The 15,400-nt window shown below is 58.0% G+C and overlaps 1 protein-coding gene across 2 annotated transcripts; it reads right to left on the reverse strand.

Moving 5' to 3' along the window:
- Positions 1 to 1,501: 1,501 nt before the first annotated feature.
- Positions 1,502 to 14,273, reverse strand: KLHL36 (kelch like family member 36). Of its 2 annotated transcripts, none has more exons than XM_047789986.1 (5): positions 14,148 to 14,273; positions 11,099 to 11,177; positions 4,590 to 5,663; positions 2,938 to 3,095; positions 1,502 to 2,176 (listed from the first exon to the last, which is right to left on the reverse strand). In XM_047789986.1, the coding sequence occupies exons 2-5, from the start codon at positions 11,156 to 11,158 to the stop codon at positions 1,621 to 1,623; spliced, it is 1,848 nt and encodes a 615-aa protein (XP_047645942.1). In that variant the 5' UTR covers positions 11,159 to 11,177; positions 14,148 to 14,273; the 3' UTR covers positions 1,502 to 1,620. The 2 variants fall into 2 exon arrangements, with proteins under 2 accessions (XP_047645942.1, XP_047645943.1); XM_047789987.1 differs by lacking the exon at positions 14,148 to 14,273 and adding an exon at positions 13,876 to 14,141.
- Positions 14,274 to 15,400: the final 1,127 nt, after the last annotated feature.

Consider the following 15,400-nt stretch of genomic DNA (forward strand, 5'->3'; position numbering starts at 1 on the left):
ACAGAACCTCCCAAGAGCGTGTAAGCCTCTAGCAACTTCCATATGCACGGAACCAGCTCAAAATGCAGACAGGTCGCAAGAGAGGGCAGGCGTTTGGGTACTGACGCTTTCAGCTCCCGCCTGCTCGCAGCTCTCCTGTCACCCCAGCAAGAAGCCCATCCAAGGCATCCCAGGCCTTCAGGAGAAGGGAAGGGAGTGCAGCAAGGAGACAGAGAAGGAAAGAGAATGTGAACCAGAGGCTCATTCCGATAGCAGGGCTGATGATAAATCTTGAAGCATTTGCATCTCTGCAACCGGATCTCAGCCAGAGTTAGATCATTCACCCCTCCCTTGGCTGGGGATTAAAACCCAGCCCACTCCTGTCCCCTTGCGGACACCCTAAGGGGGACACAGCAGTGACAGTCTGTTACAGTCACTGCAGGAGCCAACGCAGGGCGGTGGTCACACCTCCCAAAAGGAGGTGCCGAATCCACTTCCAAGGCTCCTACAGACGGAAACAGCTTAAGCCCTGGGAGGAGCCTGGGCGTGCTCGCACTTGGTGGCTTAAGGATGATGGGGAAACAGCTCCAGACTTGCTCAAGAATGTAGCCTGGAGCACAAAGCTGCTGGGCAGCAGTGGGCTGGGATGGGGTCTGGGGTCTGGCGCCTGGCGCAGGGGTCGGGGAGGCGCTGGGCTAACCTGACCACCTCCTCCTGCCCAGGGCCAATGTGCCCTCAGGCCGTGGGCGCCTCCTGTGGCTTCTGGGAGCAGGAGTCACAGAAAACAATTCTAGGAGCTCCTCTCTTCTTTCCTGAGAAATCCCTGGAGATCTTCAGGCCTCAGTGCGTCGGTGATCTAAGAACTGTGGGTTCCAGGAAAAAGCAAAAGGAAAAAGCACAATTACAGAAACACGATCACAACGAGCCTCGGGCCTTCTCTCCGTGATGACCGACAGCCCGCAAGAATTCGGAAGGTCACCAAGCGGGAGCAACAGGATTGTTTAGAAGCAGCAGCCACCTGCAGGAGAAACCCCGGTGGGGACACCTCCCTGGCGAGAGGTCTCCCGTGTCACCTGGCTGCCCAGCGCGCACGCGGGTGACCCCTGGTCACTCAGGCACCCACAGGGGCCTCTGTGTCCCACTGGGGAGACAAGCATGCTGGATGCCTGAACGAGGCTGAGGCCGTCATTCCAGGAAATGGTTACAAGGGGTTCCAGGCACTTCCCCCCCGCCCTCCTGGTGGTTTCAGAATGGACAATTCCGACGTGGGGCCCAGGAACCTGATTTTTTAACAGCTCAGCCAGGTTTGGGGAGGTGTGGACTAGGGGGTCTGAAACGTCCCACCAAAGCCCTTTGTTTCATTACAAAAATGTGGGCATCGCCCCTGCCCCAGCTACTCACGGGGGACAGTCAGGGGACGGTCAGGGGACACCCCAGGGACTTGGAACATGGGAGGCAGCAGGCAGGCCCAGGGACTGCGCCTGCCTGGGGCCAGGTTCAATTATTCAAGCAGGATGATATGCAAAGTTATAGAGAAGATTTAATCGGTCACTGTGGTGTCACAGAAGTGCCAAAAATCATAAAAGTAAAAAAAAGCTGCGAAGTCGCACACAACGGCGCCAGGACTCGGCCCGGGGGCGGTCACTGGCCGCGGTCCTGGGGCCGCTTGCCTTTGCCCTTCTTCTTCTTGTCCTCCAGGCGTGGCGTCAGGGCGCAGACGCAGGCGGACACGCCGGCGATGGCCTTGGGCAGGTCGGTGCCCTTGCTCCACTTGTCCTTCTCGCGGTCGTAGACCTGCACGGTCTTGGAGAAGGCCGTGTTCTCCCAGCTGTAGCCGCCCAGGATGTAGATGCGGCCCTGCCACACCGCCACCCCCGACTCGCTGTTGGCCTGCAGCAGCGGCGCCACGCGGGTCCACTGGTTGCACTGCGGGCTGTAGGCCTCCACGCCGAGCACGTCGAAGCGCTCCATGGACTCGATGCTGTCGTCGCTGCCGCCGATGGAGTAGATGCTATCCCCCAGGCTGCACATGCTGTGCCAGCCGCGCGCCGTGGGCATGGGCCGCCGCTCCTCCCACACGTCCGTCCGGTGGTCGTAGCACAGCAGGTTCTTGCGGTAGGGCCCAATCTGGTAGTCGTGGCCCCCCGAGATGTACACGAAGTCTTTGTAGATGGTGCCCGCGTGGCCATACGTGAACCTGCGGAGACAGGAATGGATGCGCGGATGGACGGACGGATGGAGACGGAGCTCGGGGCTGCGCCGGGCTCACCCCAGCCTTGCGCTCACCCCAGACACCCTTGTGACTCCCGGGGACGGAGGCCCCAAGATGCCCGGACGTGCCTGCAGCAGCCTGGTTCAGGAAGTGCGCTGGCAGGTTTGACGACAGGGAACTGGACAGAGTAATGCAGGCACCTCCGCCAAACCTGACGGTAACTAAGGCAGTGGACGGACGTCTCGGTGCCGGGACACTAAGAACAGGAAGGGACCCAACCCTGGCGCGTTTCCCGCGTGTGCCAGATGCCGAGGGGGCCCAGAAGGCCTCGGCCCGTCCTCAGGTCAGCCCCACAGGGTGGGTGTCTCACCACGCCCCCTTCACAGAGGAGGAAACAGGGAGTCAGGTGGAGGATGGGTAACCCCCCAGCCTCTGAACGCCTCCTGCCCGAAGGCAGAGACACTGCCAGGAAACTCTCACTCTCACGACGCAGCACGCGCCCCCTGAATCTCAGGAAGGGAAGGGACTCAGCAACGCAGGGACGTTTGTCTCAGCGGCAGAGAGACGCCTGCACTAGGATGGCCCAGAACAGGCACCCTGACCCATCACCACCACGCCTTCTGCTCCCCAAATCTACCTGCTGTCAGCTACAAGCCGGTAGATTCTTCCTGGAATCGGAGGCCAAAATATCCAGGGAGGGAGGTGGGCTGAGCGGTAACCCAAAGTCGCCACAAAACCCCGATCACCTTGGCAAGCCGGCCACGTAGGACCAGGAGTCCGTCTTGGGACTGTAGGTCTCTACCGAAGAGAGAGCTCCGTTCTCATTCCGGCCACCGACGGCCACCAGCATGTCCTCAATGGACGCAAGGTAGAAATCCACGCGGCGCTGGTTCATGGAGGCCACCTAAGGGGCGAGACACCTGTTCCTTCCCCTCCCCAGACCTGCGTCAGCGTCACGTCAGCATCCAGCCCCACGTCCCCAAACATGCTCCACGGAAGGCACAACCCGGGAGGGTGACGCGGTGGCCACTCGAGTCTGGGAAGGGAGCCCGACTTGAAGAAAGAGGGGCTCTCTAGGCGGGATGTCTCAGCGCCCCCGGGACCCTCGAGCCTATGCGAATCCCCAAGAAGAGGGCTGGAGAACGCATCTCCCGAAACCTGTCTGGCCACGTGGCCAACCTCACGGGCTGGAATTCTGCGGGACAGCCTGCTCAGAAGTGCTGATGCAGCGATTTCCTGAAATAAAAGCTCATCTCCCCGGCCCTCCTCCATCCGGTATTTCTTCGCTCGTGCTGCCTGCCATCCCGGCAGAGGGAAGAAAGCAGCGCTGAGTGGGAAACGGGCAACAGAAGAGCCACGTTTCATTGTTTCTTTTTTAAAAAGCCATCCAGGCAGGACACACAAGTCCCACAGGAGACCACACGTTTGGGCGGCCACCACTAGGACGGTGTTGGGGACAGGCTGCCTGGCCGGGAGCCTCATTCTGGGGGCGAGACCGAGACTTTGGTTTTAGATTTTTGAGACTAAAACTAAAGGTCCCCTGAGTCTGTTCTGAGCCTTCAGCTCAGAAAGACACTGAGTGCAGTAAAAGGACGGAGGTGTGAGCAGGAAGACTGAGACAGGCGTCCGTGGGTGGCGCTCTGGTTCTCGAGAGAAAAGGAGTGCACCTGCCAACCGGCCGCCCCGGAGGCCTCCGCGCCCCCATTCCTGGGGAGGGGGAGCTGAAATGTGCAGAGCGCAAGGAAGGGGTCTGAGACCCCTGGCTACCACTGAGCAGAGCCGGGGTGAGAACCTGGGTCTGACACCAAGACCCAGGCTCTTCCCGGAATGAGTGCCACACCTGCTGGAGGCCACAACCTCTACCAGAAGGGAGCCTTCGTGGCCTCCTTCAACCAGCTCCAAACCTTTTCCCAAAGAGGAGCCTGGCGGAGACGCTGAGACACAGGAGGCGGCTGGAGCCACTGGTCAGGTTTTCAGACCGGTCCCAACCCTTATGGTGGCCGCTAGCTTCCTGAGGCCACTTACACTCAAATGTAAATTAACTACAATAAAATAACGTTGAAAACTCAGTTCTTCAGTCCCACAGGCCAAAGTCCCAGCGCTCAGCTGCCACATGTGGCCGGTGGCTACTACATGGGACAGCAGGGATGCCGCACGTTTCTGTCAGTGCGGAAAGTTCGACCGGTCGGCGCTGCTCTGGACACCGAGTGCCCCGGCACGAGGCGGCCGGTCAGCCTCCTGGCCCCCACCCAGGGTAGGGACGGTGGCGCGTCCCTGTACCATCACACCTCGCTCAGCAGCAGGACAGCGGTCAAGGCCCGAGGGGGAGGGGGCGGTCAAGGCTAGGTTACGATCAAAAGTCCTCAAGAGTAAAGAAATAATCTGGCTTTAATCTCACCTTGATCCACTGTTTACAGCGGGGGTCATACCTATAAAGAAGATTGGACGCCGCATCCCCTCCGTTGTCCCGCGAGAAGCTGCCGCCCGCGATGAAGATGAAGCCCCCCAGCACGGCGACACAGTGGTGGCTCCGCCGGGCCGGCAGGGGCGTCTCCTTGACCCACTGCTCGTTCTGGGCGTCCAGGTAGCAGGTGTCGTCACTGAGCTCCAGACACCGCTCGGAGACCTCGCCGCCCACGAAGAGCAGGCGCTCCTGGTTGGTGCGCAGGGCCGTGCGCTTGGTCTGCATGACCGGCTGCGCCGCCAGGCTGTTGTGGTAGCGCACGGCCTCCTCGATGAAGCCCTCGCAGTTGGCCTCCCGCGGCAGCAGCGCGCACACGGCCGGCTTGACGCGGTGCAGCAGGTCGTTCTTGGGGATGAGCGGGAAGTGGATATTCTCCAGCACCTGGAAGGCGTGCGCCTCGCGCTCGGGCTGCTGCGTCAGCCACTGCAGGGCGGCCTGCAGCAGGTCGTGCTCGCACTCCCGCTGCACGTCACTGCTGCCCAGGTAGAGGCACAGCTTCTGCATGGAGATGCTCTGCAGGAAGTCGGGCGTGAAGGACAGCGTGCCGAAGCGGCTGAGGATGAAGCCGTCGATGAAGGCGTCCAGCCGCTTGAGGCTGTAGATGGAGGCCAGCTCCTGCAGGTACAGGTAGTTGTCCTCGCTCACCTCCTGCTCCAGGTACTCGCAGCAGAAGTCCACCGCCGTCCAGATCTGCAGCAGGTGGGCCGTCTCCAGGATGTAGTCGATGTTGCCGCCGTCCAGCACCAGCTCGCCGCCATACAGGAAGTCCACCACGGCCTTGAGCCCGATGTAGGAGGCGCCCACCAACTCCACCTCCTTCTGGAAGGCCTCGCGCATGCCCAGGGTGAACATGGAGTTGAAGTAGTCGCTGCACACGGCCAGCAGGTTGCGGTGGGCCGGCACGCGCTGCTCGTCGGCCACCAGGACCACGTCGCAGAAGAGGCCACGGAGGCGCTGCTCATTCAGCCGCTGCAGCACCGTGGTCGAGTGGTCGGCCCAGCGGTACACCTGCGGGGGGGGGCACACATCAGTGGGGAGAGGGCCGCCAACCCGCCCCCGCGAGGAGGCCCCATGATCAACCTGGGGCCCGAGATCAGCATTTCAAACACAGCAGAGAGAGTTCCCTGGTGGTCTAGTGGTTAGGACCTGGCACATTCTCCGCCGTAGCCCGGGTTCCATGCCTGGTCTGAGAACTGAGATGCCATCGCAAGCCACAGCATGCCCTTGCCCTGGCCAACACGAAAACCCAACCACACAGTGGCACGAGGGAGAAGAGGACACAGAGCAGCCGCGGGTCCGGGCGCCTCCAGAAAGCAAAGCCGCTTGTGTGTGCGTGTGTATTGGCACAGTTCCTTTTCTTCCTTCTTTATAAATTCTTAGCTCGGTCTTTCTTTTTCCTGTTCTTTCATCCGTTCCCTTCCGTCTTCTCCCCCTCTTCTATGAACAGAATGCCTGAAAGTTTTCTCCCCTCCCTGCCGTCCTCCCTCTCCGCTCGCCAGGCTGGCGCACGGAGTTTGGAAACGCTGTCCTGCAAGGGCCGTGCAGCTGGGGGGGGGGGTGCAGCCCCAAAGCCGAAGCTGCTGGATCCCTGGCCCCCTGCTCTGCAGCGGTGTGACTGCACTGAGTCTGGAGCAGCCTCTGAGCCTCCGTCCCTGGCCTCACAGGGAGAGGTCGGAGCGGGGGGGCTGTGAGCCAGAGCGTGGCCCTGAGCAGGACAGCCGAGGAGAGTCAGCGGCCGCGGCCGTCAGCTAGGCGGAGGTGCAATGCCGACAGGTACGCCCCGGAGAGCAGCCCAGGGATGAGGCGGGTCCCCGAGACTTAGCAGCAGATCCGGACAGATGTGCTCGGGGGCCTCACTTGCAGAAGCACGGCTGCTCCGGTCATTGACAGGGTGAAAAGAGACACCTCTGAGATGCAGGAGCACGGTCTCTTCCTGGAGCTGACGGGCCGCGCACTGTGTCAGCACTCAAGATGCACACTCCTCTGGGGACCCCAAGAACCCCTGGGGGACTGCCAGTTAGAACCCCAGTGACCAGGCGAGGGAGAGTCAGGATTGGAGAGACTAAGAAACCTGCCCAGAGTCCCACAGCAACTGAGGGGCAGGGCTGGGATCGGACCCGAGGTCTGACTCCAGAGCCTAAACCTTTAACCACCAGGCTACCCTGGAATTAGCAAATCAATCAATACGAACACTTAATAGGAATGAATGAAATCAGTTCAGATGGGTGGACATTTACGGACTGTTACCTGCCTACCCTAGGCTTTTGAGGATGCAAAACCTCACACCTGGACAACAGTTTCTAAATCCCTGAAGAACTAACTATGCTTTGGGCTTTCAGGATGTGCCACGCTGCTGTATTAATTCCCTATAAAAGCAACAAGAAAATTCAACATATAGAAAAAGAGACGGCTCAGAAACATCAGCCAGGTAGGAGGGCCTGAGCAGGGAATGGGGGTAGAAGGGCAGGGCAGGGGGCTGAGGGCTCAGCGGGGTGAGCACCCAGGGGACTGGCTCCTGGGACCCTAGGGGTTACTTCTCAACGCGTGGCCCACGGCCAAGGCGGCTTTTCCTTCCCTCCCAAACCTGCTCTTCACTGCCTCTGATGCCTCATTTCCCTGTGGCCCTCTCTCGTCCAGCCGATTTCAGCTCCGTCCATACGAGAGCCTCGGCGACGGCCTCACCTCCGAGGATGCCAACAGCTGTTCCCCAAACGTGCTCCGCTTCCCAGCCGAGGGAGCCAGGCTGTGCTGCCTGACGTTCCAGGAGGGCCTCATGAGCGTCCACACACGGATATCCCTGTTTGTTCGGGTTAGTCAGAGGGCCAGGCTGGCCTGGCTGTGGCTCCTCATTAAGCAGGAATGGTTTGGGCTCCAGTTCACTCTGGCTTGGGGCCCTCTTGGGAGTCGAGTGAAGGGAGGAAATAAAAAAGCACTACAGCATGGAGTTCCCTGGTAGCCTAGCAGTTAAGGATCTGGCGTTTTCACTGCTGTGGCTCAGGTCACTACTGTGGCTTGGGTTCAAACACTGGCCTGGGAACTTCTAGCAGGCCACAGGTGTGAGCTACCCACCCCCCCAAAAAAATAAAAATTTAAAAAGCATTAGAGCAGCGGGCTATCAAGTCATGGGGAGGCTGATGTCACCGAAAGCAAGTGGGGACATCAGGCTTCTGGCGGCCACCCTGGGCTCCCAGCTGTCTCTAAGCTGGTGGGGGCGCTGGAACTACTGCACTTGAATGGGGGCCTCGTGTGAACAGGGCAACAGCCCTGGGGAGGGGTGGGGGCAGGGGAAAGCCCAGGAAGACAGCTGCCAGGGGAGACACCTGCTCCCCGGAGCCAGGGCCGGGACCGGGAGTCTGTGCCAAGGAGGCCGGTGCGCTCTCCACCTGCGTCTTGACTCAAGCGCGTGTCTGCTCACCTAGTGTGACAGCAGAGACGAGAACAAAGATGGACAAACGTCGCTTCCTGACTTCAAAGGGGCATTAGTAACCAAGTTACAGCATTTCTCACAATTTAGAAACGTGGAGCCCCCACATTCTCCGACGGTATTAACCCTGTTTGTTCCCTTGGGTTTGTTTTTTGATCTTTTTTTTTGTTTTTGCCTTTTTAGGGCTGCACTTGTGGCATACAGAAGTTTGCAGGCTAGAGGTTGAATCGGAGCTGCAGCTACTGCCACAGCCATAGCAACTTGGGATCCGAACCACATTTGTGATCTACACCATAGCTCATGGCAACGCCTGATCCTTAACCCACTGAGCGAGGCCAGGGATTGAACCTGCGTCCTTGTGGATCCTGTTCCTATTCATTACCGCTGAGCCACGACGGGAGCTCCCTCTTATTTTGTGCCTTAATCAGAGGCTGGGCAAGGTGAAGACACATACGTGCTCAGGGTCTAACATAGGACAGAAAACAGCAGGTAGGGAGTATTTTCTATTAAAAAAGAATTCTGGGGAGTTCCTGTCATGATGCAGCGGTTAACGAATCCGACTAGGAAGCATGAGGTTGAGGGTTCAATCCCTGGCTTTGCTCAGTGGGTTAAGGATCCCGTGTTGCCGTGACCTCTGGTGTAGGTTGCAGACGCAGCTAAGATCCCGTGTTGCTGTGGCTCTGGCGTAGGCCGGCGGCTACAGCTCCGATTAGACCCCTAGCCTGGGAACCTCCATATGCCTCGGGATCGGCCCTAGAAAAGGCAAAAGACCAAAAAAAAAAAAAAAAGAATTCTGCATCAAAGTGGATCAACACACTTAGAGCAGATCCATGACGAGTGGCAGACACACCATGGAAGACTCCACCACTATGAGAAAGGTACAAGCTACCACCACCCAAGGCCACTGGGGTGAACCCAGAAGCAGGATGAGAAGAGTGAGGAGCTGGGCACGCAGAGGCCTTATAAGTGCAAGGGCAGGCAGACCTGCAGGACCGGAAGCTGGCAGGGTGGCTGTCCGGTTCTTTAATTTATCTGGGTGCTGGCTGCACGGGTGTGCTGAATATTGAGAAAAACAAGGGAATATTATGATTTGGGCATTCCATCCGGCCCCCCCGCCTGTTTTTGGCCACAGCCACGGCATATGGAAGCTCCCAGGTCAGGGATCAGATTCAAGCCACATCTGCCACTATGCAGCAGTAGTGGCAATGCCAGATCCTTAACCCACTGCATGGAGGCCGGGGATTGAACCGGCGCCTCCATAGAGACAAGCCGGATCACTAACCCACTGCACCACAGCAGTAACTCCTGGGTGCGTTTTAAATATAAAAAATGAGGAACAGTACACAATGAGGCAAGGGATAGAGAAGCCTACTCCTAAAAGCTTCCATTCAGAGAGAAACAAGCTGGGCATCTGGTGTGAAGGGACAAAGATTTCTAGCGCTACGAACTTAGAAAGCTACACTGTCTCTGCAGCCAAGCTCTGAAACAAAGCCCCTTTGAGTCGGCAGTGGGACCGGGCTTTCGCAGCGGATAAAGCCAGGCTTGGCAGGGCCTTCCCGGTCACTCAGATGGAAACAGGAGACCATTTCTCAGGGGAACCAACCTCTCCTGAAAATCACAGCCCTCTTTTTCTTTTTCACACATCTGTCCAACCGCATTCCCCTTCCTTCTCCTAGGCTGCTCGTAATTTCCTTTTGTCTACAGTGCTCTTGGCTTTGCTTTTTTCTTTTCCGGCCACACCTGTGGCACGTGGGAGGTCCGAGGTTAGGGAATGAACCCAAGCCACAGTGGTGACAACGCTGGACCTTTAACCTGCTGAGCCACCAGGGAACTCCCAAAGTGGTATTTCCTAATCTTTTTTTCAGTCTGCTTTTATGGTTAAGGCATTTTTTCATAACAGCTCACCATTTTTTTTTTTTTTTTGCTTTTTAGGGCCACACCGGTGGCATATGGAAGTTCCCAGGTTAGGGGTCAAATCAGAGCTACACTGCCAGCCTACACCACAGCCACAGCAATGCCAGATCCTTAACCCACTGAGCAAGGCCTGGGATTGAACCTGCATCCTTATGGATACTAGTCAGATTCATCTCCGCTGAGCCACAATGGAAACTCCTCACCAAGCCATTTTAACACCATATATAGTCTGTACATCTGCACATATGCTGTGGGTACAGCTGGGCTTTATATTGGAAAAGAGTAAAATTCTTTCCACAGCTCTCAGGGTCCACTCCATCTCCTGATGGGCAATATTCGCCCCATGGAGAATCTACGACCTAAGGTAACCATGACATTTCGTCTTCAAAAAAGGACACTCAGTAATAATTTAGGATTATAAGTATTTATAAAGGGACAGGTATAAGCAGGGACTGGACTGTCCCCCAGACTGCCCCCCCCCAAGTCACCTGAGGAGTTTGCTTAAGGTAGAGACTTCCTGGTCCTGCTCTCAGATTTTACGTCTGCAAGTCTGGGGTCGGGCTGGGCAAGGGCATGTCTAATGAATCACCTGCCCCCCGCCCTGCCCCCGGCATGACACAGGTCGGGAGCCTCGCCTTGGGGAACCCACCCCCGATTGCTCCCAGGGTCCCCAAAAGTCACGAGCAGGGAAAGACTCACTCGGGGCCCTCAACATCCGGGTATGCGAAGTGCTGCCCCGCCATAAGGATGGGGGCTGGCTTCTCCATGGACACTTCAAAAATGCCACGGAGGCGTCTGTGGAGAAGGCAGCCCCCATCCTTATGGCATCTACCCTGTCCCATGGCCTCTACCCTGTCCTGCAGACCTCTTAGAGGCATGGTGCAGGGTAAACGAGGCGGGCTGTGTTTCAAACAGCCCGCGCACCCCCCACTCCCACTTGCTCTGACTTTACGACTTTGCCACTCCTAGCCTGTGCCACTTCTGGGGCATTGTTAAGGAGATGAATACTGCCACCAAGCACCGAAAATGAGCCTGTGAATACGAATGAGCTCGTGAGAAAGAGCTCACGCAATGTGCCCAGGCGGCGAGCGACCCATCCACAGACCTTTGACGACTCGCTGATCTTGTACGGCCGAGACACTCGCGTCTGCCGGCTTCCTTCCATGATAAAGGAGACGGCAGCCCTGCAGGAAGAACAGGACTTCTGAGCGCGGAGCAGTAACACTAGATCATGCACGAATCGCTGGCTCTGCTGGCAGGTATCAGTGGCAGCAAGAGCGACAGACACGGCCACCCGCAGCAAAGTAGAGAAAACTGTACCACGAAGGACTCTCTTAGGCTGAGAGCTGAAACGATCAGACAGAACTTTTAACACATGTTCTGTCTCACCTACAGTCCCACCGCATCGTGTGTCTGAGCCCACCTCCTACAAATACCTACCTTTCGACACCTGATCGCAACAGGGCCTTTTCCACAGATCAGGATGACAATGACAAGAGTCACCGTTTCAGAGCCCAGACTTAAGGGGTGGACAAGCACCCCATCATGGAACTCCCACAACTACCCGGCCAGGCTGATGCCACTGACACCACCGTTACGCACGAGGACGTTGAGCTCAAGGTCACAAAACTAGCGGATGGTGAGGAATCCAATCGGAATCCGTCCAGCTTCAAAAGCGGACAGACGCGGGCCCTTCCCCGGGATGCTCTGTGAACACGGTCCAGTCTTGGAGAGACTGACATTTCATGAAGTCAAGAATGCAGTGCCGTCACGCCTACCAAGCCTCAAATGTGGTGTAGGCCCAGGCACTGTCTTAAGTGCTTTTCCGTCGTCACGGGTTTAACCCCCACCACAACCCCAGGAGGCCTGACCTGTCACCATCCTCCGTTCACAGAGGAGGAAGCTGACGGCAGTAAGGGGAAGTGACTGGTCGAGCGTCACACACAGGAAAGAGAGGCAGAGTTAGGATTTCTTTTTTCTTTTTTTTGGTCTTTTGTCCTTTTTAGGGCCGCACCCTCGACATTTGGAGGTTCCCAGGCTAGGGGTCTAATCAGAGCTGTAGCCACCGGCCTACACCACAGCCACAGCCACGCCATCTCCGAGCTGCATCTGCGACTTACACTACAGCTCGTGGCAACACTGGATCCTTAACCCACTGAGTGAAGTCAGGGATCAAAACCGCAACCTCATGGTTTCTAGCCGGATTCACTTCCGCAGCACCACGACAGAAATACCTCTTTTTTTTTTTTAATAAGATTTTTTTAAATTTATTTTTTATTTTTAGGGCATATGGAAGTGCCCGGGCTAGGGGTCGAATCTGAGCCACGTTTGTGAACTACACCACAGATTTTGGCAATGCCAGATCCTTAATCCACGGAGCAAGGCCAGAGATCGAACCCACATCTTCATGGATACTAGTCAGAGTCTTAATCCTTTGAGCCACAATGGGAACTCGGATTTAGGATTTCAACCTAAGGAGGCTTTCATGCTCTTAACCCTTAGGCTCTTCCACCTGGCCTTTAAAAAAAAAAAAAAAAAAAAAAAAGTGCTCACAGGCGGGAAACTTTGGCTGGGGCGTATGTCCCACCACAAATATCCAAGATAAACTTGGAAAGGCAAGTTAACCTCTCTAGACTTCAAGGTTGAGTTTATGGAGTGGGCTGGTGTAGCAGGCAATGTTAAAAGTTTCTTCCAGCTTTGAAATGCCAGGCAACTCACTAAGAGCACTGAGCTGGGCTGTGGGGGACCTCGGAGGATGGGAGCACACAGAGAAAGGATGAGGCCTGCAGTATGGGCACGGGTCACAAACTGGCACTGACAGTTTGAGGAGGAATTTTTCTGAGTTGAGAAGAGTCAATCTGTCACCAAGTGAACACACTTTGCTGATAGAAAATCATGTGACAAGCAGTCAGCAGTGTCAAGACAATCAGGGACACACAGAGGGGGTGGCAGTGTCCCCCGTGGAGGAATAAAACTGGGGACGGTCCATCCTGCCGACTCCCTGGGGGAAGGAAAGGACAACCAGATTTCTCTGGACCAATCAGCAACTCTGTGACAAAGACCAGCCGCCCCTGACCCTGTCCTTTCTGACTCCCCCTCAGATGCTGAGGGGGCTCAGAGAGGGGGGATGGGAAGGACCCGGGCCTCCATGCGCTGCCTCCTGCTCACCCCTAACTTCTCTGTTTCACCTGCATCCTCTAAGACAGGTACCACCATTGTTTCTGACATCCCGGCTCAGGTGGCCGTGGGACCCACCCAAGGTCACACAGCAGAAAGTCTCCCTCATCCCAGGCAGCCAGTCAGGGCTCAGGTTTGACCTCAGTGCTAAAAGCTTTCTTGTCTAGGCCAAGATTTCTAGAGAGCGTTTCCCCTTGTGGAGGCTCCCTTTTGTCTGCGGGCAGGTGGTTTGGGGCCAAGGGCTACAGGAGTGTTGGGTGTCAGCTGCTTCCATGCTTGCTGAAAGCAGGTGACGGGTCAAGGCCATCCGTGGGGACAGCGGCGATCCCCAGTTTGGTGTAAAAGGTCTTTCGGTAAACACGGGAACAGAGGCCACCTCAGGCCAGGAGGGTCCCCAGGGAGCCTCCTCTTCGGGTTCTTTCCCCGGGTGTCGACCCAGATCCCAGATCCTGCCCGACCTCAGCACTGACGGAGACAGCATCGTTGAGATGGGAGCGGATGCCCGCGGGCACTCACACGTCCCGGGCCTCGCCGGCGGGGTCTCCGGGGACGTCGCTGTCCCTCGCTCGGACCCGGCACCCCCTGGCGGAACTGCCGGTACAACGGCCGCCCGGACAGGCTCGAGCCGGCTAGGAGGCGGCGGAGGGAGGCGAAGCTGGGTCGCGCCGGGGGCCAGCAACCGCGGCGGGACGCGGGGACACTCACCTGGGCCGCGCGGGGCTGGCCGCCCAGGCCGCACCTCCACCTGCGGGCGCGGCGGCCCCCTCCTCCCACCCCGCGACCGCCTCTCCGCCCGCTCCCCGCCCCGCCGCCCTCCCGCCATCCCCGGAGCACAAAGGGATCCCGGGGGCGGGGCGGGGGCGCAGCTCGCGGGGCCCGGGACCCCGTTGAGGCCGGCCCGCCCCCCGCCACGGCCCCGGGACGGCGCGCGGCTCCGGCTGGGCCCGGGCAGGAAGGGGGCGCGCGCAGAGGCCCACCTGAGAGGGCGCGCTACGGGCGCGGCGCGGGGAGCCCCGGCGGCGGGGCCGGGCGGGCGGGGCGGCGGGGCCCGGGCGCCGGAGCCCGCAGGCGGGCCGGGTGCGCGGCCATGGCTCCGCCAGGAAGTGCGACGCCGAGGGCGGAGGCGCGCGCGGCCAATGGCGGCGGCCGGGAGGGGGTGGGCTCAGGCGGCGCGGGGGCGGGGCCTGCGCGGGGGCGGGGCGCGCGGGGGGCGGGGCGGGGCGGGGCGGGGCGAGGGCTGGGTCCGCGCCCACACTTGGCGCGCAGCCCTGGGCTGCCCCCGGCTCGGTCGCTGCCTGGGCGGGTCACACACGGTCACGCATCGCGAAATGCGTAGTGGGGGTCGCCCGCCATTCCAGGTATAGGGACACGGAGCGGACGGGACGGGCAAGGTCCCAGGCCTGGGGGGAAGTGAGCGGCTGGCCGAGACCTGAGCCCTGGGAGGTGACAGCGCAGTGGCACCTTCCAGCAGTCACCTCCTTCCAGTCTTAGGGCGAAGGTCCCCTGCATGCACCCTAAGGCGAGGCCTTCGCCTACTCCTCTGTTTAAAGTCACATTCTCTCTCTTCACTTCCAGCTTTACGTTTCATTTAGCCTTACCATTGTATAATCTTCTGGATTTTTTTTTTTGTTGTTGTTCTTTTGCTATTTCTTTGGGCCACTCCCGTGGCATATGGAGGTTCCCAGGCTAGGAGTTCAATGGAAGCTGTAGCTGCCCGCCTACGCCATAGGCGCAGCAACGCGGGATTCCAACCGCCTCTGCGACCTACACCACAGCTCAGGGCAACGCTGGTCCTTAACCCACTGAGCGAGGCCAGGGATCGAACCAGCTACCTCCTGGTTCCTAGTCAGATTCGTTAACCACTGAGCCACGACGGGAACTCCCTGGATCATTTTCTTATTCATTTGACTTTTTGACCCTCTCCCCAACTAGAAACCCTCTAGGGCAGCAGTTACCTTTGGTTTTATTCCTAGCTGGGCCCCCATCTAGTAGGTGCTCAGCAGAGTGAATAAATTTAACCATCACAGATCTATCATGGTCAAACTTACACTACAGCATGGATGAACCTTCAAAACATAGTAAGTGAAAGAACACTACGTAAAAGGACATATATTGCATGATTCCATTTATGTAAAGTTTCCAAAGTAGGCAAATCCAAAGAGCCAGAACGTAAATTAGTGTTTGCCCAGGACCGGTGAGTTGGGGTGAAATGGGGTGGTTGTTAAAGATG

This window comes from Phacochoerus africanus, chromosome 8 (genome assembly GCF_016906955.1).
Source record: "Phacochoerus africanus isolate WHEZ1 chromosome 8, ROS_Pafr_v1, whole genome shotgun sequence".
In the NCBI taxonomy this organism is placed as follows: domain Eukaryota; kingdom Metazoa; phylum Chordata; class Mammalia; order Artiodactyla; family Suidae; genus Phacochoerus; species Phacochoerus africanus.

Coding starts and splice junctions, on each gene's coding strand:
- KLHL36 (XM_047789986.1), bottom strand. CDS start 11,158: ATGGAAGGAAGCCGGCAGACGCGAGTGTCTCGGCCGTACAAGATCAGC. Junction 3,096..4,589: donor GCTGTAAACAGTGGATCAAG/GTGAGATTAAAG, acceptor CTCGCCCCTTAG/GTGGCCTCCATGAACCAGCG. Junction 2,177..2,937: donor TACGTGGCCGGCTTGCCAAG/GTGATCGGGGTT, acceptor CTGTCTCCGCAG/GTTCACGTATGGCCACGCGG.